At 36.6% G+C, this 26,189-nt stretch overlaps 1 protein-coding gene across 2 annotated transcripts in view; it reads right to left on the bottom strand.

Moving 5' to 3' along the window:
- Positions 1–482: 482 nt before the first annotated feature.
- Positions 483–26,189, bottom strand: part of TROVE2 (TROVE domain family member 2) — a 26,139-nt gene continuing 432 nt past the window's right edge. Inside the window, exons 2-9 of one of the 2 annotated variants that reach the window (XM_008059946.1) lie at positions 16,039–16,639; positions 10,766–10,986; positions 9,319–9,465; positions 8,913–9,050; positions 4,913–5,029; positions 3,632–3,745; positions 3,246–3,392; positions 483–1,919 (exon numbers count right to left, since the gene is read on the bottom strand). In XM_008059946.1, the coding sequence (XP_008058137.1) occupies positions 1,767–1,919; positions 3,246–3,392; positions 3,632–3,745; positions 4,913–5,029; positions 8,913–9,050; positions 9,319–9,465; positions 10,766–10,986; positions 16,039–16,618 (1,617 nt within the window). In that variant the 5' untranslated portion in view covers positions 16,619–16,639 and the 3' untranslated portion in view covers positions 483–1,766. Of the gene's footprint in view, positions 1,920–3,245; positions 3,393–3,631; positions 3,746–4,912; positions 5,030–8,912; positions 9,051–9,318; positions 9,466–10,765; positions 10,987–16,038; positions 16,656–26,189 lie in introns of those variants that run through there. The other variant, XM_021713310.1, reaches the window with a different exon arrangement.

The raw sequence follows: 26,189 nt of genomic DNA, 5'->3' as shown, positions 1-26,189 counted from the left end.
CTGACAGAAGGCTAATATTGGAATAACATCAGAAGCAATGCATACTTGTGAGGGATGGAGGGTGCTATGTGATATGCTGACCCAAAGAATCTCAGGTTAATTACAACATTTAAAAAACTCCTACCAGTTCCCTTTAAGGAATGGGCACATATCCAAGCCAGCACTAATATGTCAAAACATTTGAAAGGAACATTATCATTATCATTCCCAGAGCCCAAATTTCACATAAAACATAAGAAAATATGCATCCAAATCCTCATACTACTCAAGTCCCCCATCCCAAAATACATAAAACCTCTAACCCCTAAGCACCAAAAAGGCTATATTTACATTAACTAGTTTGCCTTTTCACATAACAGTGAGAAGGGCTTTATAAACCCTCAGTAAATCTTCAATTAATATTTAAAGAACAGTACATACAAACTGAAGTTTTACCTGTAAGCTATCTTAGACAACCACAATAAAATTATGAGCAAAGATAATGGCATTTCAAGATTGCTTTAATGTTAAACCTCACAATAAAGAAGGGATGCTTGCTCAATAAAATAATGCACTTCAGTGTAATGAAACGGAAGTTTAATACACACAAGTTGGAAAATAAATTACTACAGACTGTTTAGATGGTAGTATGCTACTCAAAAATTGCCTTTCAAACCTGAAGGACTTAGCTTGCTATATTATTTCTTTACACTATCAGAAAAGAATATTTAGCCACAAAATGAATAATGGACAAAAAGGACACCACTGACATGTTTACAATGTAAAAATATCTAAAACCCATTTACAATTGACTAAAAAATTAGTTTAAAGCAATTAAAACAATTTTTACTTTAAAATAAGGAAAAAGCTAATCTGGTTACAGTTGAGATTTTGTTTATTAAACTTTCAATATTATGAATGGGGGAAGTTAAGTGCTTGAAACATTTAATGTTATTTTCATTGAAGAATAAGACAAAAAGAATGTGTATATCTGGCTGTGTTATAATTCAGAGGAAATCATTATTGTCAAGTCATTCGTCACTCATGGCAATAAAATATGACAAAGCAAAGGCAGTAAACAAAATAGAATTCCTCAGCCAACACAACTTTAGTATCTCTTTTTAGGAGTTGTCATTATGTTTCTGGTTAATGGTAACATACTCTACAAGTGCAAATAAAACATCACAAATAAAACATCTTTCACTGAATAAGAAAGCTGTTATTTATGTGATCTTAGAAAACTATGAAAGGAATCTGTAAAACTCATTTATAATTTAGTTAAATGTCAGTTTTTTGACCACCTTGGTATAAAAGATTACAGATGAGTTTCATATTCCATCACAGTTATATGGTCTAGTGCATTTCAGAATATTTGGACATTATCAAAGCTGTCCTTTCCCAATGAAAACATTTTTAAAAATGTTAAGCACTTCTCAAACAAGTGACATGATGTGTTATTACACTTTTGGCTCTCACCTCTTTTAAGTATAAATGTATTATTCACCAAAGCAAAACTATTTTTACAGTGTCTAGTAACAAAAAGTTCTCTATTATATAGAGGAAGCTACAGTCCTGAAGCTATTTCCCAAGAGCTAGTTTAGTAGATAGAACTTTGGGCTTATCATCTTTTATTTTTCCTTCCTTTTTTTTTTTTTTTGCTAAGGTAACTTTCCATTAGGCGCATACTATATCATCATTTTTCATCAGACTGAGATTAACGGAGTAGCTGTTTGTTTAGGGAGATCACTGAGGGCAACGGACCTCTTATATTATGCTGGTGCTTATCTTTAAATCACATCTAATGTAAAATTTCGAATTACATCCAGTGCTCCAGTATCAAAGCCACACACATCCAACATGCCTCTATCATCTGGGTCTGCAACGGTAAAACCATTTGATGTCATTCCACAAACAATCAATTTAGCTGGAATGTCCATTTTCTGTAGGAAAAGATCAAAATACATTTTAAAAACTTGCATGTAAGGAGAAGTAAAATATCTTCAAAATTAAAACAGTTTAACATCTCTCTCCACAGCTTTTTATTACAAAGTCAATTTGTGTAAAGAACCTTACTAAAATTTCTATTTCTCTGTCTTATGGCCTGCAGAGAACATTACTGAGCAGCCAAGGGACTTTGTACTTATGGAGACTGGCAGGATATTCAGGGATGCCAGACATTTTTATCAACATAGCAAAAGGTGCAACAGTATGTGTGTATACTTTTAAGGAAATATCTCTCTGGAATTATCAACTTTTGGTCTATGACTTTGATATGTATACATGTCCCATATAAGAAACTGTTTACAGCTACATTTAAGGTTAAAATAATTGAGTTTTTGAGAAAAAGTAATCCTGAATACACACTATGTCAGACAACAATGGACTCTTTATAAGGTATATCTAATGTAATAGTTATAAAAACCCTAAAAGGTAAGTACTATTACCTACTATGACATAGATTAGTTAAATAATTTGTTCAGGTTCACAGTTAGTAAAAGAAAAAGATTCAGGACTCAGAACCCAGGTTGTCTTGACTCTAAATTCTATTCCCTCATCTGTGATTCTCAAACTTAAGCATGCATCAGAATCTCCTGGAGGGATTATTTAAAGAGTCCTAATACACAGTGTCTAATTCAGCAGGTTCTCTGTGGTCCCCAGGAATCTGCATTCCTAGTAAGATCCCAGGTGATGCTAAGGCTGCTGGTAGGGAAACCACACTTTGCGAATCAAGGCTCTTCAAGTTCTATTTCTACTTCTAGCCATACTAGCTGCATTTCAAGTGCTTAATAGCCCAATGTATGACTAGCGGAAACCATAGTGGAGAATACAGATAAAACACATCAATGTCATTTCAGAAAGTTTAATTGGAGGACACTCATTAGAACATAGATATGTTCATAAAACTTAAAACATATAGCTTTGCTTTAATTTTATTTAGCCCTTTAGGAAAACACGCAAATAATGCCTTTAATTTTTTAAGGCGCACACTGAATCATTAAAAAAATTTATAACTAAGGTAAAATAAATATTTTGATTACCAAAAATATTTTTACAAAGGATATTCTTAATACCATGTAGCACTGTAACTGGTTAAAATAAATTACATATGTGTAACAAATACTTTTTCTTATTTTAAGTACTGCTGAGTCCACAACTGACATTGGATTCCTACTCAAATGTATAGTTTCAGCAACATTTTTAAAAAAAGCCTAATAAAGGAGAATCAAGTATTATTTAGGTAAGAAGCAACATTAGAATTTTTTTACCTTTCGGTACTCCTTCAGAGCAACAGCAGGATGGAGACCCCCAGCAAAGGTTTCGTTATCAGTGAATACAATGAAGACATCAGCAGCTGTATTTGTCTGTTGAGCCCAGACAATTGGAAGAGTACAATCAGTTCCACCTGCTGGGATCTAACTCAAAACAAAAGCATGAATGAGAATAAATAAGTACTACTTTTTACATTATCATTTTGTTTAGCACCAATATTTAGAACCTTTCCAAAGCCTGTATCTTTTTTTTTAATTTTGTGCTGCTTATGGGAAAACCAAGACAAAACAATTTTTGCTCTCACAAATACCATACATGACATCAATATTATAAAATTATTGTACAATACATGTTATGCAAACTTAATAAAACAGTGTCTTACCTGACTCATAGTCATTAGAACCTGTTCTAAGGTCATATCTGTAGTCAATGGACATGGTACCATGTCATCTGAAAAAGCAACTACGTAAGAATCTTTTTCTGTTCGTGTGACAACCTGAAAAATTCAATGGCAGTAATTTTCAGCAAATTTGGGGGGAATAAATACAGTGTTTAAAAGAAACACTAGAGGCTTATTTTATTTCTAAACTTGTATTACTGTGTTTTAGAACTATACAGTAACAGTCATATAGCTTTCACTTCACAAACCCTTAAAAAGAAACTGGCTTTCACAATAATCCCCTGAAACAAATGGAGTATGTATTATTCTCACTTTTATTAAATAAGAAATAAAGTCACAGAGAAGAAGCTAAAAAGTTTGCTTATGATTCATCTGCTTAATATTAAATGACAGAGGCAGGATAGAATTAGTCTTCTGACTCTTATTAGTTCCCGTATCTTTTATATTACTAAATAATTTTTCTAAGCATTATACCATTAATATTTAATCTTCTGTTGTAAAAATTAACAGTTTTCTGTCTATTCTCTAGACATGCTTTTTCAATACACTTAATAATTGGCTTTACAAAATTATTTTTACATATAAAATAATAAAAAATTTACAGGCTGGGCATGGTAGGCTCACATCTATATTCCCAGTACTTTGCTGGGTGGGAGGACAGTTTTAGATTAGGAGTTCAAGACCAGCCTGGCCAACACCGCAAGACCCCCATTTCTACAAAAAATAAAAAAAATTAACCAGGCATGGTGACACAGACCTGTAGTCCCAGCTACTTGGGACACTATGATTGTATCACTGCCCTCCAGCCTGGTTGACAGAGACCCTGACTGAAAAGAGAAAAAAAAAGCCAAACAAGCAGAAATGACAACAAAAAAAGTTTTTTTTTTTTGAGTTGGAGTCTCACTCTGTCGCCCAGGCTGGAGTGCAGTGGCCGCTCCCGGTCACCGCAGCCTTGACCTGCTGGGCTCTGCCGATCCTTCCGCCTCAGCCTTCCACATAGCTGGAACTACAGGCGCACGCTACCACGCCCGGCTGATTTTTTGATTTATTGTAGAGATGAGGTCTCGCTGCCCAGGCGGGTCTCGAACCCGCGGGCTCAGGCAATCCACTCACTTCAGCCTCCCAAAGGTACGGGATTACAGGCTGAGCCACCAAGCCTGGCAAAAACATAATTCTTAATCGTATCCAACTTTAAAGTTTTACTTTAAAGTTAGTACAGTAAACATTTTTTTAGCGTGGCAAAATTGCCATAGGTGTTCTCACCATGCACATTGCTGCAGCAACTGTACTAGCATTGAGTATGCTACCCAAAACTCTTTGGTTCATAGAAGCACTGACATCAACAGCTAGTAAGAAACGTTTTCCAGTTGGCTCAACTGTCTAAAGAGAAAACAAAACCATCATTAAAAGCAATGATAGAAATTATAAACATTAAATTTCTAACATTCAAAAGATTCTGTAATGAAAAGATTTCTGATTTCTGATATCCGAATTAATTGACAACTGTTTATAAATGCTTATTCTGGCATGGCAGCTATGACTGAAAAATTTTAAAAAGGATAAATAAAAAAAGATGCTTAGCTCTTACAGGTAAAACAAAGGAAATAAAATAATCAATAATTTTATTTAAAGAAGTTACCAGCCTATTTTAAAAATATTTCCTCATTAAAATAAAATGAGACTTTCTAGCAGAAGAAATTTGTACTGTGGTAAAATATAAGTAAAATAAAATTTACCTTTTTAAACATTAAGTATACAATTCATTGGCATTAAGTACATTCATAATGTTGTGTAACTACAACCTCTATTTCCAGAACTTTTTCATCATCCCAAATAGAAACTTGTATTACTTAAGTAATAACTCTCCATTCCTACCTCTCCTTATCCCCTAGCAACTTCCATTCTACTTAGGTCTCTATGAATTTGTCTATCCTACAGGATACCTCATATAATGGAATCATATACTAGTCTGGCTTATTTCACTTAGCATAATGTTTTCAAGGTTTACCATGGTGTAGCATGTATCAAATTTCATTCTCTCCTAAGGCTGAATAATATTTCATTGTACGTGCGGGGGGGTGGGCAAAAAACCTCAGAATTATTTTTTGGAGATCGGACTCCCTGTAGTACTGGCTTCCCCCACTAGGTAAGTGTTCCAGGAACCCATTGCATCGGTGTACTGGCTTAGTGTTGTTGCGAAAGGCTGTGATCAGCTTCAGTGAATTTTTTTTGGAGAGTCTTTCAACTTACTGCCCATTTCATGATGGGTGATTTAGTGTGCACCTGCACATACCACATAGTGTTTAGCCATTTTTGATCAAAACTGGCATGACCTCTGAGCTCTACCAACCCTATTCACCTGATCTCACCTGAGCGATGTTTATGTTTTTTTGTTTTCCCGGATGAAAAAAACTCCTCAAAGGGAAATGTTTTGCTGATGTGGAAGAGGTGAAACAAAAATCAACAGAAGCACTAAAAGGCATCAAAATTGATGAGCTCAAAAACTGTTTTGAACAGTGGAAAAAGTATCTCGATAAGTGCATTACATCAAATAGAGAGTACTTTGAAGGTGACAAGTTAAAATATGTAAGAGTATACCATTTTTTATACATTAAATTCTGGGTTTTTGGGGGTCCCCCCTCGTATATACCACATTTTATTTATCTGTCCATCTGCTGATGGACACTTAGGTTGTTTCTACCCTTTTGGCTATTATGAATCATGTTACTGTAAACATTGGTATACAAATAACTGTTTGAATATATGTTTTCAATTATTTGGGGTATACAGATATACATGAAATTGCTGGATGGTAATTTTATGTTTAATATTTTGAGAACTGCCCAGCTGTTTTCCACAGGGGCAGTACCACTTTACATTCCTACCAGCTATATACTAAGGTTCTAATTTCTCCACATCCTTCCCAATTCTTTCTGCTTTTTTTTTCTTTTTTTCTTTTGAGTTGGAGTCTCACTCTGTCGCCCAGACTGGAGTGCAGTAGCTGCTCCCGGCCATGGCAGCCTCGACCTGCTGGGCTCTGGCTATCCTTCCACCTCAGCCTTCCAAGTAGCCGGAATTACAGGCATGTGCTACCACGCCTGGCTGATTTTTTCATTTATTGTAGAGATGAGGTCTCACTTCCCAGGCGGGTCTCGAACCCACGGGCTCAGGCAATCCACTCACCTCAGCCTCCCAAAGGCACGGGATTACAGGCTGAGCCACCGAGCCCGGCTTCTTTCTGCTTTTTAAATATTAGTCATCCAACTAGATGTGAAGTGGTAAATTATGGTTTTGATTTGCATTTCTCTGAAGATGAATGATGTTGAACATTTTTCATGTGCTTATTGTTCATTTGTGTATCTTTGAAAAAAATGTTTGTTGTGAGTACTTGGCCATTTTTAAGTTGAGTTGTTTGTATTTTTACTGTTGAATTAATTGTAGGAGTTCTTTATATTCTGGATATTAAGCCCTAAACAGATGCATGATTTACAAATGTTTTCTCTCATTATGTAGGTTATCTATTCACTTTCCTGTTATGCATAACATTTTAAATTTTTATGAAGTCCAATTTATCTATTTTTTACTTTTATTGCCTGTGTTTTTGGTGTTTTACAGTTTTAACTTTTAAATTTAGGTCACTGATCCACTAATTTTTGAATGTGGTGCAGGGTAATGATCAAACTTCATTCTTTTGCATGTGGATATGCAGTTTTCCAACACCATTTGTTGAAGACTGTCTGTTCCCTGGTGAATCATCTTGGTACCCTTGTCAAAGTCAAATGACTATATATTAAAGGTTTTTATTTCTGGTCTCTCTTCTACTTCATTGGTCTATACATTTATCCTTATGTCACATTGTTTTGATTACTGCTGCTTTGTAGTAAGTTTTAAAATTCAGAAGTATGAGTCCTCCAACTTCGTTCTTCTTTTCAAGATTGTTTTGGGTATTTGGGGGTCACTTGAAATTTCTCAGGTATTTTAGAATGGATTTTTCTATTTCTGTAAAACATGCCATTGGGATTTTGAAAGGGAATGCTTGGATGGTATTATCTTGTTAACAATATTAAGTCTTCCAAACTATGAACATGGATGTCTTTCCACTTGTTCATATTTTCTTTAATTTCCTTCATCAATGTTTTGTAGTTCAGATTTGCATTCTTGTATGGTCCTTTGCCAAGTGGATAAGTCTTGCAGCTTCTTAAATTCATTCATGGTATTGTAAATGGATATGTTTTCTTAATTTCCTTTTTTGGATTGTTCATTGCTAGTATATATAAATGCAACTGATTTTTATGTGCTGTTTTGTATCCTAGAACTTTGCTAAATTAATTTGTTAACTCTAAGTTTTTTGTGGATTTTTTTAGTGGTTTCTACAAATGAAAGCACAGCATCTGAGACTAGAGATATTTCCTTTCCAGTGTGGTTGTCTTTTATTATTTCATCATCTTGCCTTATTGCTCGAACTTCCAGTACTATGTGGAATCAAAGTGGAAAAAGTGGGCATTCTTTTTCTTGTTCCTAATCTTATGAGAAAGGCTTTCAATTTTCACCATTTAATATATGTTAGGTATAGGTTTTTAAATGTTAGGTATAGGTTTTTAAATTTAATTTCAAATCTATGAGCTTTATCATGTTGAAAGCTCACTTCTAGTCCTAGCTTATTGAGTGTTTTTGTAAAAATCATGAAAGGTGTTGAATTTCATCAGATCCTTTCTTTGTATCAGTAGAGATGATCATGTGGATTTTGGCCCTTCATTCTACTAATATGATGTGTTACACTGATTGGTTTTCATATGTTGAACCAGCTTTGCATGTTGGTCATGGGGTATAATCTTTTAAATTTGCTACTGAATTGGCGCTAGTATTTTATTGTATATAGCAAAACATTTAAAAAATAAAACATTTTAACTTATGTCTCTGATGTGGTATTTTCATTCCTAAAAACTCATTCCCTATCAAGACTAATGAGATACATCTACCAATTAATGAGAAAAAAACAGAACAGAGGACGAAGTCAAAGGACCATACAAGAATGCAAATTTTAAAGTTTAGTTATTTAAAAATTATCAAAATTATCTCAGGATAATTAGTTGCTGCCCAAAGGTAAAGAGAAATACTTTACTCATAAACTTACAATGTTAATTATATACCTGCCTCACATGAACTAAACAAATGAAAATCTAATAAAAAATGGCTTAACTACTGCTACTACCCTTGAAATGTATTTTTACAAAAGATAGTAAAACAAAAATCAAACAAATACCTTAAACGTTTTATAAAAAGCAGCATCCAACGCTTTCAAAATTTCTTCATCAGGGTGCCACTTCAGTTTTCCTCTCAGCCCATGACCTGTCTTGTAAGTTTCTAATGCAATCAAAATATGAAATGGATGTATACGAGCCTAGAAGTAAAACAAAGACAGAAAGTAAATACAAAATTCAAGTAAAAAATAGGTAAGTGTATTTCTTAGACTTTTATGCTACTGTAGCTAATAACATTTCATAAAAGTAAAAAATGAGAATGTGTTAACTTAGATTTAAGAGTCAAAATGCAGTTTGGTATGATAAATGTCTCAGAATATTTAAAAAATTTACTGACTGCACTTCCAAAATTTAGGAGCCAACTTTTTCAGATAGTAGCAGCTAATAAAGGACAATGATAACACTCACCTTTTTTAATAGTTTTTCATTACACAGTTTCTCACATACTAAGTATACTTCTGAATTTCCTGGTTCAAGCACTGAATTAGCAGTCATCTTTCCTAGATTCCTTAGTAACGCAGTAAGAGGCATTTCTTGTAACAAAGCCTTCCATACCTATAGCAATAAAATAGGGAGACATATCAGGAATTAAGGGGAAATGAATCAGTATAACATACCTATATCAGTAATAATATTATAATATAGTTTTGTTGTTGTTATTTATTTATTTTTTGAGACTAAAGTGCAACAGCCTCGACCTGCTGGGCTCTGGCGATCCTTCCGCCTCAGCCTTCCAAATAGCTGGAACTACAGGCACGCGCTACCATGCCCAGCTAACTTTTTGATTTATTGTAGAGATGAGGTCTCACCTGCCCAGGCAGGCTGCGGGCTCGGGCAATCCACTCACTTCGGCTTCCCAAAACGCTGGGATTACAGGCTGAGCCACTGAGCCCGGCCCATAATACAGTTTTAAGGTTTTCATTTGGGATTCAGAATACAGAGTACTTTTAGAAGGAAAATGTGTCTTAGTGACCTGGTCAAAGGTTTATCAAGTAAGCTAACTTGAATAAAGAAGTATATTTTATGAATGAAATGCACAGATATTTTTGTTTTAATCAGCAAGGCAGGATATATATTTATTTTATTTTTTGAGTTGGAGTCTCACTCTGTCGCCCAGGCTGGAGTACAGTGGCACACTCATGGCCACCCCAGCATCAACCTACTGGGCTCCAGTGACCCTTTCGCCTCAGCCTTCCAAGTAGCAGGAACTACTGGCCCGTGCTACCACGCCCAGCTAATTTTTTTGATTTATTGTAGAGCCGAGGTCTCACCAAGTTGCCTGGGCTGGTCTCAATCCACTTGCCTCAGCCTCCCAAAGTGCTGAGATTACAGTCTGAGCCACCAAGCCCAGCCCTTATCTTATTTTAAAGATGTGGAGTACAAGTCAGGATTAGGTATACAAGTGGTCTCTACATTCAGGTGAATGTTGGGGCCTCCCTTTGGTTCTCACTTCGCTTGGTTTAGGATCAGGTACTCTTGGTGATTTATGTGCGTTCCTCCCAACCCCCGGCAGTGTCCTGCTACTGCCAATCCCTTTCTTGCAGTGTTATGATAAATGTTCAAGATCTACTTATGGGTGAGAACATGTAATATTCAGTTATTTCTGTGATAGAGCATTGAGTATGATAGACTCTAAATCCATCCAAGTGCAAGGCAGCATATTTTCTGGAGTAAAACTAACACCAATGCCAGCTACATCAGGGTATCATGTTAGGTGTTTTAAATAAACATTAATTTCAAGATATATTTTAATTTCTCTTTTTAAAAGAATATATAGTTACCAAAGTTTATCCTTTTAACACATATAAGTTACTCAGGTTTAATCACATGCTGTAATGCATAATAATTTACTTACCTCTTTAGACTTTAAGTGATTTGTTAGAAGATGTTCTCTAACTAATCTATGTTCTTCTATTAGGTGAATGACTTCCAGTTCATCTTTTGTGCGCTTCACTTTCTCTACAGCCTCCAGATATTTTAACAATTTTTCAGTCTCCACAGAAAGTGCTTTTTCTTTATACAATTCATGGACTTCTTTCCAGCCCTTTGTAATATATTTGGTCACAATTGCAAGTCCTTTAACAAGGAAAAAAAATAGAAGAAAGCATGTGGAATTACCAACTAAAAAATAGAACATATTTTCTGAGAATATATTATATGATAAACAACTAGATACACGGGAGTTAATGTCTTTAAACTAGGATGTTGTTTCCTATGATACAACAAAGAAATTTAAGCAAATTGAGTGAATTTTGCTTATTCTATTATTACTATTTAAATATGAGACTCTGGAGGAAAAAAAAAAAACAGCTATATCCAGAATAATTTTATTACAGAGGGTTTTCTTTTTGGGGGCACCAGCATTAGAAACTTTGGTAGACAGTTCCCATATCGTGTCTGCAATCTCAGAACAACTCACAAGCATACAGATCTATCCCAATATTATACATAGGGTGAAAGAAATGTACGCACACTTTAAGAACGGAAAAAACTGTATTAAAATTGTAATAACATATGCAGATAACAAAAGATGAATACAAGTCTCGTTTGACTTCTGCAATTACAAGAGGTGCTCAAAGTGGTTACCAGATACGTCTGATTACAGCAAACATTTCTTAAATGTGTATACATATTTTTGGCACCCCCAGTATTTACTTGTCCCTTTTTTGCTGTTGAACAAATATATATTTATGAACAGCAGAGAAAAGTGAAAGTGGACAGGCAGGTGGGTCTTTTAAAATTGTTTTAATAGCTGATAAGTATCAGAGGCCACATTTTTTAAAAAGGGGGAAACAGTAATTTGTTTATTCCTTCCAGTATTTCTTCTAATAGAAGAAAGAGCTTTGGATTTGGGGTGAGAAAATCTGGGTTCTAATGTATACTGCCAATAAATGGTAATCGTTCTAAATCTTAAGTTTCCCTACTTCTGTAAAAAGTGGAAAATGAATTATAAAATTCAAATGTCTATGAAGGAAGACAGGTAAAATAAATAAAACAAGCCATGGTGATATAATAGTCATCAGAGCAGTGATTACTTAAGAGTATGCCCTGACAAGTGTTTTAGCCAAGCATTGGTTTAGTATTGCCAAAAAATGTACCTTCAAAAGAAGCCTGAATATGGATTTTTATATCTTTTGATTTTTAAAAACTATTGATAAAAAATTCATTTTTTCTCCTAAAATATTGTATAGACCAAATGAAACACACATCTAAATCAAATTGAGCCTATGAAATCTTTTTTTTTGAGACACGGTCTTGCTGTCACCTAGGCTGGAGTGCAGTGGTACAATCACAGCTCACTGCAGTCTTGAACTCTCCTGGGCTTATGCAATTCTCCTGCCTCGGGCTCCCAAGCAACTTAGACTACAGGTGTACACCACCTGGCTAATTTTTCACATTTTTTGTAGAGCCAGGTCTTGCCACAGTACCCAGTCTGGTCTTAAACTCTTAGGCCCAAGCAATCCTCCAGTCTTAGTCTCCCAAAGTGCTGGAATTATAGGCATGAGTCACTATGCCTGGCTCTATGTGTTATTTTTGAACACTGAATTAAATTTAATAAAAAGTTAATATTAACATGTAAGAACTAAAGTATTATAACTTGCTATCTTCCAGATGTTGGTATAAAATCATTTTAGATTATTGTCATGTAAGTATGTCTTCTATTTTGTTTTTCCAATAAAAATAAAAATTCCTTAAAGCAGTTTTATACTACCCAGTTCTATAACTGTGTTGGCTACAGTAGGTGCACAAATACCTGATTAATTGAATCACATTTTGACTAGTTTTATCTATTATAAATGTAGCACATTTCAATTAAGTCATTAAAACATTACTTATTCTGTAGCTTACTTAGTTTGTTTCAAAACGATTTCCCGCACCTTTGGGAGGCTGAGGTGAGTGGATTGCCTGAGCCTGCGGGTTTGAGACCTGCCTGGACAACTTGGCGAGACCTCATCTCTACAATAAATCAAAAATTAGCCGGCCATGGTAGCGCACGCCTGTAGTTCTGGCTGCTTTTGGAAGGCTGAGGCGGAAGGATTGCCGGAGCCCAGCAGGTCAAGGCTGCGGTGGCCGGGAGTGGCTGCTGCACTCCAGTCTGGGTGACAGAGTGAGACTCCAACTCAAAAAACCCCCCAAAAACTATTTTCACTCTGAGAAACCTAGTGATTCTCTATGTCCAACATAATATTGCTATTATAAATAAGATTTCAGGTGAAGTGGAGACCAGGGGAGGCCCAAACTTTACCTGTGCAATGACCACTTGTGTCCCTAATCCTGAATTGTACCCCACATCTTTAAATAACATTGAAATAAAAAAAATTTCAAGTTTGAGTTCTGCCTGTAACAATTCAGAATTAAAAATTCCTATGTGAGGAAGTAAGTTTAGAAAACATCTACTAATTCCTCATTTTATAGAACAACAAGAAAATAAAAAACAAAGCAAAGAGTAATTATTTTTACAAGTTCAGAAACTAATCTGTCTAATTAGAACTAGCAATAGGGGGCCTTTTTCTTTCCCAGTACTTTTTCCATACCACCAAGCAGCATCTCAACAATAAATAAAGCTAGATGCCTATGTCCTTATATTGAATCAAAGATTTAAAAGTAAAAAACAACTTTTTCTAAGCATGAATATGTTTGGGAAAAAACACAGGTAAATATTTTTATGACTTTACTATAATACTACTGAGTGATCTATCACAGAAACAAAGAACTGAGCACCATGTGTTCTCACTCATAAGTGGACCTCAAACAATTTTCATACTAGAAGAGAGGGACTGGCAGCAGTGGGAAACTGCCAGGGGTGGACTGGGGGTATACCTCATCAATAAGGGTACCTGCATAATGACAATTTGTATACCTAACCATGAATTGTACCCCACATTTTTAAAATTAAAAAATATACATATTTTATGACTTTAGGTTGAAAAAGTTCTTTCTAAATGTAACACAAAACAACTTTGATTACCCTAAAATTCCAGACTTTAGTGTGCCAGAAACAACACTCCCTACCAAAAAAACTTAAAAGACAGAGGGAGGGGGGACCAGGAAAAATGCATATAACAATAAATTATGAACTCCTGTACTATAAATCCCAAGCTCTTAGAACAGTATCCAGTCATAGTTGGTACCGAATAAACATTTGTTGAATGGAGACCATAATCAATATTAAAGAATAGTAACTAAATGGGTAAAAGGGTAATGATACAATAATATAATCCACCAAAAATATAATCAGTAAACAAATACAAAGATGAACTTTTGCCCAAAAATGTAAATTCAAAGGACAAGACAGGAATTTTCACCTATTTTATTGGCAGAGGTTAAAAAACAATGACAACAATTGGTGGGCAAATGTGAGGAAACCGGCCACTTTCATCTATTGTTTGAAGATTTAATCATTATAAAAACATTTACTCTGTGCAAGCTTTTTCACTGCAGTATTTTTGTAATAGTACAAAAAACCAGAAGCTACTTAACTGTTGTTAATAAGATATTAGCTAAATAAATTATAGTATATTTTACAGTGGTATACATTCAACTATTTCTACTGACCTGAAAAACAGTAATAATATACTTTTAAGTAAAGCAATTATATAAAAAAAAAATTAGTGAAACACAGTAGTATATGCTTAGAAGAAAATCTGGAGTAATATACAACATATTATGTACAGTGATTTTTTTTTGATGGGCAGACTTCATACTTTCTGCATCTTTTTTTGTATCATGCATCTATTTAAAAACATGTAATCTCTAATAAGAATCAAAGCAAATTGCTATGTATATATTTGCAATAATTTATTAAATTTTATTTGAAAAAGTCCATTTATACACAAAAATGATAAACTGCAACTTACTGAAGAGATTCTGTATATGAAGACATCATTGTATAATATACGTGGAAGGGAAGGGAAAGGAATCAATAGTGTGCTTCTACATGTCAGGAGCTGTGTGTGCTACGTAAATTTTTTCATATACATTATCACATGTATAGCAATAATTTTAAGGTTATTCTCTTTGCCCCCTTTTTAACAGATAAAGGTATAAAAATTCAGGGTAAGTAACTTGGCTAAAACAGAGTTCTAAAACTTAAACCGTATCCAAGTGGCTGTCTTTTCAAGTTTCACTTCTGGTGCAAAAAAGTGTCAAATTTTGGACCTGTTTATTTTTATGGAAGTTCACACTTGAAATTATTCCTGCCCGAGTTTTTCTTATTTTTTCCTTATGATGGACTAGTAATTATTATGGATAAACTAACTTCTCAAAAGTCTCTTCCCAAAGATACAGAAAGACTGCCTCAGGTTACCATGTCCCCTGGCTGACTACTTGGAGACAATTAAATCCTGAATTGTTAAGTTCAGCAGTATTTCAGGTAGCCTTTAGGTTCCATGGAACATATGTCCTAGGAAGATAGGGAGGGAAAAATATGATAAGGGGCTAGAGCAGTATGTACAGCCTGGCCATCTGCCATACACTGGTAAGGAGCTCTTTTTTTTATTATAACTTTAATCTTGTCCATGCTGCTTCCATAGTCTATAATCACCTGAGGGAGTGTTCTAGTTAGCATGGTAACATTTTAAACTTTAGAATATTGACCTGTACATCTGTCATTGGATTCTTGATTATTAATGTCTGGATTGTCTGTGGTAGGTATTTCATTCCAGGTTGGCACTAAACATATTTGAATTAATCAACCAATGTATGTCTTAAGAATGAAAGGCTATTTCTTTTTTTTGTTTTTGTTTGAATTGGAGTCTCACTCTGTCGCCCAGACTGGAGTGCAGTGGCCGCTCCTGGCCACCGCAGCCTCGACCTGCTGAGCTCCGGCGATCCTTCTGCCTCAGCCTTCTGAGTAGCTGGAACTACAGGCGCACACTACCACACCCGGCTAATTTTTGACACTGTAGAGATGAGATCTCACCAAGTTGCGCGGGTCTCGAACCCGTGGGCTCAGGCAATTCATTCACCTCAGCCTCCCAAAGGTGCGGGATTACAGGCTGAGCCACCGAGCCCGGCGAAAGGCTATTTCTATTAAATATTACATACTTGTCTTATGTCAAGTAAAAATGTACTATTTATTGAAGGGCCCTCACCCACCTCTTCCCCCAATGAAGATCATACACTTACCTTCACTGGAAGGTTTAAGATGTGACAATCTTAATAAATCTTTGTGAGACCAGCCATTTCTTTGTTTATATTTTGTAACTGCCAGAGCAAGGGCCATGCCACCCTTCTCATTGTACCAGTCAGCTATAGCCTTCCGGAGGGCACGACCCCACATGCCACATTTCATGCTCTCCTTCAAATCTTTCTTAAACTGGATAAAAGTAAAGAGATGGGTAGGAATGCGACAAACTTCAGAAACAGCTTTAAATGCTGCTTGCTTTGTGCTTATGTCAGAGCACTGGGAACAAACAGCAAGTGCAAAGAGCATAGGCTCTTGCTTTGCGGTTCTGCCTTCTTGACTAAACGACTTTATTTCCTGTATCACTTCACATCCTCTGCCATCTTCAATCAATCTAATTAAAGCTTCAGCATTTTCAAGGCCCAGCTTCTGTTCCTTGATATAGTAAGTCCCACCTTCAGAGCCAAAACACAAGAACCGGTGTAGTCGATTCATGTCAGTGACTTGCCACACGTATCCATCCTCAGAATTGGCTATCTGCTTCTCATTTAGTGGTTGCATTTGGTGTACAGATTCCTCCATTTTTTCTGTCTTTTAGGAAACCTATCAAAAAGGAAAATGTTATTACAACTATATGGGCATAATAAAATTAAAAGAAGGAAAATAGTATTTATTAATCTATGCTTATTGAAGTGTTATGAACTCTTAATTTAAATATATCTCTTAAGAGCAACAGTATTTTTCTTAGTACAAAATAAATATGAATGTCCTAAAAAATTAGAAAAGGCAGAAAATAAAGAGAAAAAAATCTGACTACCTAGAAATGATTACTGGTATCATCTTAAGTTTCTAAAATGGTTTTGTTTTATATTCATATTTTTATAATCTAAGGAAACTCTAACACCTTCACAGCAAACAGTTACACTACATTATAGCCACAGCAGCATGATAATTAGAAGCCACAACTATGGAGTAACATTTTTGAGGTATAGTGTGTTGATTTTACATTAAGTAGGTAGGTCAGTATGACATTTTCAGGACCAGATAGAGAATAAAAGGGGAAGGGACTGCAATAGCAGCTGACACTAAGAAAGATGTTACTCCCTGAAGAACTGGGTAGACATTTTTGGTTGCCTATCCAACATCCATTCTCTCTGCTTCTTTTTGTCTTCCTGGTCTCATATCCTTCAAAGGAGGCTAGTTTTTTCCCTAAACCCAATAGATGACTCTTGATTGCTGCTCTAAGCCAGTGGTTCTGAAACTGTTTGCATCAAAATTACTAGAAGTTAAAACACAGACTCCTGGATCATCACCCTCTCCCTCAACTTCTCGAGTTTCTTTAATTATTCAGTAGGTATGGGGTGAGACGTACACAAGTATATTTATCACATGTTCCCCGGTGATACTGGTGCTGTTGAACCCAGACCCAATAATCATGGTGCTCTCATTCCCCTTGCCACATGCCTGGTAGAGGCAATTGAGCACATGTCAATGAACCTGGCCAGTATGATGTGGTAAGTCTGCTGGGAATACTTTTGAGGTTTTCTTTACTCTTAAGAGGGGCTCAGACTCTTAAAAACAAACGTTCCTTTTTCTGCCTTGAGACATTTTCATTTGCAAGTGATACCTGGAATGGTGACTGCCATCTTGAGACCTTAAGGGGGGAGCCAGTTTAAGAGGACACACCAATATATAAAGATGGCAAAGCAGATAAAACAGAGGGAACCTGGGTCCTTGGTATCATCAATCTACCTGAAACTGCCCTACTTACACATTTTCTATTATGACATAAATGTATCTTTATTGCTCAAGTCATTTTTAGGTTTTCTGTTACCTGTAGTTGAGAGCATCCTAATTGATTAATATCCTATCAACTGTGTTTACTTAGTTTGTCATCTATAACTACCCTCACTTTTTTCCTTCCATTATCTTTAAAACTACTAGAACTAGCTATCTGACAGTTATATCGCTCTTCATCCTCCTGATGGGAGCAACTACGGTATCAGGAATGAAGTACTTCTTTATCAGTCCATCAGTATGCTTACTATACTGTTCATAGTAAATATAGCTGTTTACCCAGGTCCCTCAATCAAAGCGCACTGGGCTTCTGCTCGTGGCAAACAAAACAGAACCACCAACAAAAAAACTTCATCCAGCATTTATTGAATACATACTATGTATAAGACATGAGGGGTATTTCTGTGCCATTAAAAAGACCAAAAATAATTTTCCTGTTCTCAGGAAAATCACATTATTGGGGAAGTAGAATTACAGTGAAAAATGTAATTAAGTGCTGTAGTTTTTTAAAAAAGTACTATGAATGAGCTACAGAGGATAAAATAATGCAGACTCAATAATCCAGAGACTTGTCCAGAGAAGGCAAACTGGCATTCCAGGTAAAGATTTCTGAAATCCTGCTCTGTGTCTTTATATTCTAGAAAAGGAACTGTTTAAATGTACTGGCATAGCCATAAAGACATGCTGACTGATAAGGTAGTAACTTAAAGAGGAACAAAGGGTGAAACAAATATTGTTTTGAAGAGGATATATACTTGAGCATGTTTTTACATTGTGGGGAAGGCTAAGGACGGAATCCTGGTGAAAATTAACAAGAGCTAAGGAGAGATGGGTCCTTTAAGGACAGAAAACAAGGAGCACATAAAGGAAACCAGGAGAGAGTGATATCATGGACCACAAGAAAAATAATTTCAAGGAGTGAATGGCTGGTAATGTCAAATGGTCAGAGATCAAGTAAAAAGGCTAAAGCCACAAAGTGGCCACTGGATTTAACAAATAGAAGTGACTAGGAAAAGCAACTGCGGTAGAGTTGCCCAAGAAATACCTTAATTACAATAAGATCAGGAGCATATGCAGTGAGGAAGAGACTTCACAGGCAGACTATCTTATAAAAGCATAGTTACAAACTACGAGGAAGGGAAGAGAAGAGAACCTAGAGGAAAAATCTCTACCTTTTTCAATGGGAGGACATAGAGGTAGAAGTTGAAAGACTCAATTTGGAGAGTTAAAGACAACAATAGATAAAGAGAATAACTTAGGGAGTGAGAATCCTAAAAGAAGTGAGGCAGAATGAGTTTAGAGCATCCAGGTTGAGACTGGCTTATTGATAGCAAAAGGGATAACTCCACCTCCTTTGCCTTTCAAGGGTAAAGGGTATGGGTAAGAATAGGTTTGAGGGAGTAGGATAAAACAGTTGACAAAGTTCCCATCTGACAGGAGACACAGAGTTCCTAATGGCATGTGGAAAGTTTGGGAGATAGGAAAGCAATGAAAAGACTGGGTTCTCAGAGAGGGGAACACGTCATGTGTGGGGATAAGTGCATGCGAGGATGAAGAGCCCCACCTTTTCGATGTGAGGCCGTGGTTTGAGTGGGACAGTGATTTGAATTGTGTTGAAAATATTAGTGTCGCTGGGCTCGGTGGCTCAGCCTGTAATCCCATGCCTTTGGGAGGCTGAGGTGAGAGGACTGCCTGAGTCCGCGGGTTCGAGACCCACCTGGGCAACTTGGTGAGACCTCATCTCTACAGTAAAATCAAAAAATTAGCCGGGCATGGTAGCGCACGCCTGTAGTTCCAGCTACTCGGAAGGCTGCGGCGAAAGGATCGCCGGAGCCCAGCAGGTTGAGGCGCAGTGGCCGGGAGCAGCCACTGCACTCCAGTCTGGGTGACAGAGTGAGACTCCAACTCAAAAAAAAAAAAAAAAGAAAAAGAAAATATTAGTGTCAACATTACAAATAAAACTCTAGTATAAATTTGCTTGTGTTAGGTCTAAGCCTCAGGGAATATCAGAGATGTCCTATTAGTCATTAGGGATGGATTTATGTTAATTGAGTACAATATAGGCTGACACTACTGGTGCAGTGGCTGCTGCTTCTCATATTTGCTCTTACTCTCTTTTCAAATTGGCTTTTACCTCTACCTTTCAATCCAAAAAACTGAGAAAATCAACAGGCTTCTCAAAGACTGAATCTTAATTGCCAATTCCAGTAAAAAAAAATTACCTTATTTTGCAAAAATAATTATCTTATTTTGATCTTTGCATTGCATTAGACATTGCTTGCTTTTCCCTTGGTTTCCACAAAAACAGTCTCTGGTGGCACTTCAATCTGTCTATTTCTGCTTATTAGCTGTATTTGTTAGATAAGCAATACTGAGATGACATTTAATATCAGATTATTCTATTACACTTACTTTCCAGTACCAAGGCCTAAGTGGTAGATTTAAGGGTTCCAAACTAATCCTCAAAATTTCTTTTCCCCTCAAATTCTTTCCCTTGTATTATTCATTGTGATCATGTCTAGCTACATCATTGGCTTCCCTGAAAGCAGGGACCAGTTCTTATTTTTTATCTTTCTTACTGCTTTTAAGTAATTGTTAATATATACTTAAACAAAGCCAAATATCATTAAAGTAGATTTTCTGAATCATTTATGCATGATTGGTTTCTCTTTCCCACAGCACATTTATTTTGACAAGTCTCAGTATGTGTAATAAAAAACTTAATACAAGCGCTTAAGATATACTCTGTATTCAGAATAAAATAATAAATGTATTATATGCAAGTAATGAAACTGTAATCAAGAAAAAATGAAAAACCTACTAAGAAAGTAGTAAGTGCTGAGTAAAAGTGTCATCAGAAAACAGTATTTCTGTTTTTCCAATATATTTAATATTAGGCATTCAATATCTTTTCTAGACCAAGCAGCAAAATGAATTTTTAAGTCTAGGAAGAATGTCTAAGAGAGGTAATCTCTAAGTGCAATCCTTGTAATCCTTATTGTAAGAAATGAAGTCTGAGCTGGGCTCGGTAGCTCAGTCTGTAATCCCGTGCCTTTGGGAGGCTGAGGTGAGTGGACTGCCTGAGCCCGCGGGTTTGAGACCCACCTGGGCAACTTGGCGAGACCTCATCTATACAATAAATCAAAAAATTGGCCGGGCATGGTAGCGCGCGCCTGTAGTTCCGGCTACTCGGAAGGCTGAGGCGGAAGGATCGCCGGAGCCCAGCAGGTAGAGGCCGCTGCACTCCAGTGACGGAGTGAGACTCCAACTCTAAAAAAAATAAATACATAAAAATAAAAACAAAATAATAAGCCGGGCTCGGTGGCTCAGCCTGTAATCCCGCGCCTTTGGGAGGCTGGGTTGAGTAGTTCCAGCTACTTGGAAGGCCGAGGCGGAAGGATCGCCGGAGCCCAGCAGGTCGAGGCTGTGGTGGCTGGGAGCGGCCACTGCACTCCAGTCTGGGTGACAGAGTGAGACTCCAACTCAAAAAAAAAAATAAAAAAAGAAATGAAGTCTGTTGTATCAATGGAATCTTCTCTTTTAATGACAACCGAGAAGACGAATCCTTCCAATATTTCTGCAACAGAAATTACTTAGCTTTTCATATGCTTCTGTGACCATACTTTGCAGGGTACAACATAAAACAGTGGAACAGATTACATTAACAGCAGGGCACCTCTCTACTTGCTTGTGGAAATTTGCCACTATTAAATTTTTAAAGTGAAAGATGGGAGAAGTTGGCAGTGTGTCCTGAGTGACTCTCCTTTGTCACTGAGTGCTGTATACAAACTAACTTTAAAATTGGCTAGGGGACATGACACTGTTGAATATCTGGTCTCTCTAGATACCTGGTTTCCAATAGTTCCAAAATATCTGGTTTCCAATAGTTCCAAAAACCTCTGAATTTCTGGAGACAGGAGTGCCTTTGTTATGCTCATGTGGCGCCTCATCTTAGGCCCCCATAGAGCTTCAGGATGGTGGGCAGTTCACCAGAAAGATCAACCAGATGATGAGAGGAATAAACTGGCCAGACCAGCCTCCAAGAAGGGGAGTAGGGCTTGAGTTTGAGTTCAGTCATGTGGCCAATGATTTAATCAATCATGCCAAAGTAATGGAACTCCATATAAAAATTCGGCTCACTGATAATCAGTGAAGCTTCCTTGTTGGTGAGCAAACTAGTATGGTGAAAAGCCAACGTACCGGGATTTCACAAAATGGCATAGAAACTCTGCATTCCTTCCCTGCCCCTAGACTTTTCCCTATGTGTCCATTCCATTAGCCTGTTTCTGAGTTGTTTCCTATATAATAAAATTGTAACTGCAAGTTTAGCACTTTCAGTGAGTTATGCGAGTCATTTTTTGTGAACTATCAACCCTGAAAGGATTGTGGGAAGCCTTGAATTTCAGTTGGCAAGGCAAAAGTGTGGGTAGCCTAGGGACTCCACTTACAGCTGTTGTTCGAATTAAGGGAAATCTTATTGGAGAACTTGCCCTTTAATTTGTGGGATCTGATGCCAACCACAGGTAGTTAGTGTCAGAAATGAAGTTTAGGACATTCAGCTGGTGTTAGAGAATTGGTGTTGGAACACATACACCAAAGGCACAAGCGACAAAGTAAAAACATATAAACTGAACTTTATCAAAATTTAAAACTTGTGTTTCAAGGAACACCACCAAGAAAGTGAAAAGACAACCCATGGAATTGAGAAAATATATGCAAATCAAAATATGATAAGGAACTTGTATCTAGAATATATATTTAAAGATTTACAATTCAATAATAAAATGATAAATAACCCAACTAAAAAACAGGCAAAGGATTTGAAGAGACATTTCTCCAAAGATATATAAACGGGGCTGGGTGCAATGGCTTACACCAGGAATTGGAGGCTGCCAAAGGGCAACGGAGTGAGACCAAAACTCAAAATAAATAAAAAAGATATACAAACGGGCAAAGAATCTGAAAAGGCTTTTTCCAAAGATTATCAAATGACCAACAAACACAAAAAAAGATGATGAATATCTTAATCATCAGGGAAATACAAATCAAAACCACAGCGAGGTGTACTACTTTACATCCATCAGAATGGCTACAATCAAAAGGACAATGATATTAAGTGTTGGTGACGATTTAGAGAAATTGAAACCTTCATACACTACTGACAGGAATGTAAAATGATACAGCCACTTTGGAAAACAGTCTGGCAGTTCTGTAAGGGGTTACATATAGTTGCCACATGACCCAAGAATTCCACTACATATTCAAGAAAAATGAAAACATGTATCCATAAAAAAATTGTGATCAAATGTTTTTATCGACGTTATGAATAATGTAGAAACAATCCAATTGTTCATCAATTGATGAAGAGATTAAAAAATATGATATATTCATACAATGGAGTAATATTTGTCAACAAAAAAGGATGGCATCGATACATGCTACAACACGAACAGAAACACATCTTGAAAAAATTATAGATGCCAGACTTGGTGGCTCAGCCTGTAATCCCAGCACTTTGGGAGGCCTAGGAGAGTGGATTGCTTGAGCCCGCAGGTTCGAGATTAGCCCAGGCAACTCGGCAAGACCTCATCTCTACAATAAATAAAAAATAAAAAAAATAAAAAAGAAATAAAATTAAAAAAATTTAGCCAGGCGTGATAGCGCGTGGCTGTAGTTTCGGCTACTTGGAAGGCTGAGGCAGAAGGATCACCGGAGCCCAGCAGGTGGCTGTGAGCATGCCAATGCACTCCATCCTGGGTGACAGAGTGAGACTCCAACTCAAAAAAAAAAAAAAAGGAAACAAAATAAAAAGAAAAAATTATGCCCAGTGAAAGAAGCCAGTCACATAAGTCCACATATGATATTATGATTCCATTTACATGAAATCTCCAGAATAGATGAGTTTATTGAAACAAAAAGTACATTAGAGGTTGTCAGAGGCTGGGGGGACGGAAAACTACGAAGTGACTTCTAATGGGTAAGGGATTTTCTTTTTTTTATGTAATGCGAGTGTTTCTGAAATTAGTGGTGGTGGCACAACTTTGTGAATTTATTAAAAGCTACTGCACTGGATACTTTAAAATAGTGAATTTCATGATATATGAATCCTAAAAATCTATTACTAAAAACACACACAGAAAAAAAACTGGCTGGTAAAATATATTTGGAAAGTTATTTAATAAGCACTTATTAATTGAACTCTGCTATTATCTATACCAGAGTGGAGAGCAGCAATAGTATTAGTTACACAAAAATGGCATTCAGTCCTACAATTTTTGCATTTGACTTTAGAAAGCAATCTGAGATGTACACAGACATATACGGCAACTGTCATCTCCCTCCTCAAAGCTTAAGCTTCATTATCAGTGGCTTAGAAAGCAGTTGGGCAGTTAGTGAGGTCAGAGCCTGGTCATCAGTTAATCCATTCCTGAATAAGCAAGTGTTGTAAATCCAGATTAACAAAAAAATATATAGTTAATTCTTCTTTGGGATGGCCTGACCTATCTAGTGCTCTTAAATCATATCATTCCAAAGAATTTAATAAAACTAGAGTTGTGTTAAATCTACATAAATTAAAATTTTGGGAAGAAATTAAACAGATCACAATACTATTAAAAGCAGAGCCACATTTTAAATCGGCTGGAGATATTTTATACATTGTCCATTGCTCATTTTCTTCATTTACAATGCAAACTCAGTAAATGTTAATAAAACACACATAATAGCATCTTTCTGCTTCATATTCATCAAAACTACATGTATAGTATCTTTCACCAGTACTAATATGTTATTTTTAAGGATTCCTACATTTTTCTTGAATTTACACATCTGAAAATCTTTCCAAAATCTCTTGATAATTCGTCATTTAAAATACCTTTCACATTCCATTAAGTCAAACAAATTTGCATTCTGTTTATTTCTCTTGAGATTAAGTCAAAGCTGACATTATCTATGCAAGTCAAACGAAAAGAAAAATACTACAAAAACTAGGGCTACAAATTCAAATACCTCTATCATATAGACCTATAATGAAAATGAGTGACTCAAGTGTGATGCAATAAAAAGTGGTGAGGAACTGTGGCAAAAATGACAACATGTGAGTCTAAAGGGTGCAGCTAACTGATTGCCATGTGGTGTGGATCTAGTGTTGCCAGATCTCATTTTCCTCAAAGATCCAGAAATCTGGCTTTTGATGGAAACTCTCAGGACATCTTAACCCTCTTTTCTGACTGCTTCTAGATTGTGCCAAAGGCTACATTTTCGTTTGGTCTTTCTATTATAAGTACCATATTAAGCTGAATATCAAATAAATTTTAGTTTTGATGTATTTACTTAGCACAGAAAACATTTTCAAGTTCAAATATTACAGATTAAAAAAAATCACAAACTGCTTTGGGCTCTGATGCTACGATTCTAGGTATGATTCATAAGGAAATAAGGGTAGATCCCTGTGCCTCTAAACTTTTCCAATTAAGTATCTCAAGGGTAGATACTAAACGCAAACCTCCCAACTTGAAGGCAGTCTCTAGCAAGAAACTTCAAGAAAGAAAACGTGTATACTTGATACAAATGTTGGCTTCTACTTCATAATGTACTATTCATGCTAGTTTTGAACACAAAAGCCGCTGTGCTGTTTTCCCTCAATAAAATTTACCATGTTTATTTTGTGGTTTCACATAATCCATAGCACAATGCTCCCTAACTCCAGGGCACAGGTCACCTGTTTTGAGACGGAAGGAGTCAGTTTTATGCACTGAGGTATTTTTTCTGGAAGCAAAAGACCCTTCTTGGAGCACGCGGCTTTTAAGAAATAATTCACAAATACACTCTTAAAGATTTAAATCTTAATACTACGGTTCTCTATGAGAGCCCGTTGAATGAGGGCAACTTACTGAAAATAGTCATTTTGGGTTTAATTCATCATCCAGCCTTAGAACCACCCCAAATATTTTCGGGTTACAACACTACTTTTTTTCCAACCTCACTTCTCTTTGAGGCATCGCATCCCCTTCCACCAGCATACCACCCCCATGAACTACAGGACAGATCCTCCTCCTCCTCCTCTCCCTCCTTCCTCCCCCTGGGATAGACTCACCTAGAAGGTGAATTTATCCTTCTTCCAAAAAAAGGAGCCTTCCTCCAGAACCTCAGATCCGGGGCGACGCCTCTCCGCGCGGACGCCGCGGGAGGCGGAGAAAGGGGAGGAGTAAAGCGGGCCCTCTCGACGCGGGCCTGCCGGACGCGAGGGAAGAAGCAGGGGTGGTCCGGGGTCAGAAAGGGACCACCCTCGGGCGTGGCCGGCCGGGCCTAGCGAGGAGGTCCCCGCAGCGACGCCGGGTCCGTGTCCCGGCGTGGG

The sequence above is a fragment of the Carlito syrichta genome, unplaced genomic scaffold (genome assembly GCF_000164805.1).
Source record: "Carlito syrichta isolate Samal-C Ts95f unplaced genomic scaffold, Tarsius_syrichta-2.0.1 Scaffold304453, whole genome shotgun sequence".
Taxonomy (NCBI): Eukaryota; Metazoa; Chordata; class Mammalia; order Primates; family Tarsiidae; genus Carlito; species Carlito syrichta.
The sequence above is the reverse complement of the archived record's forward strand: the minus strand, read 5'-3'. Positions and strand labels throughout refer to the sequence as shown.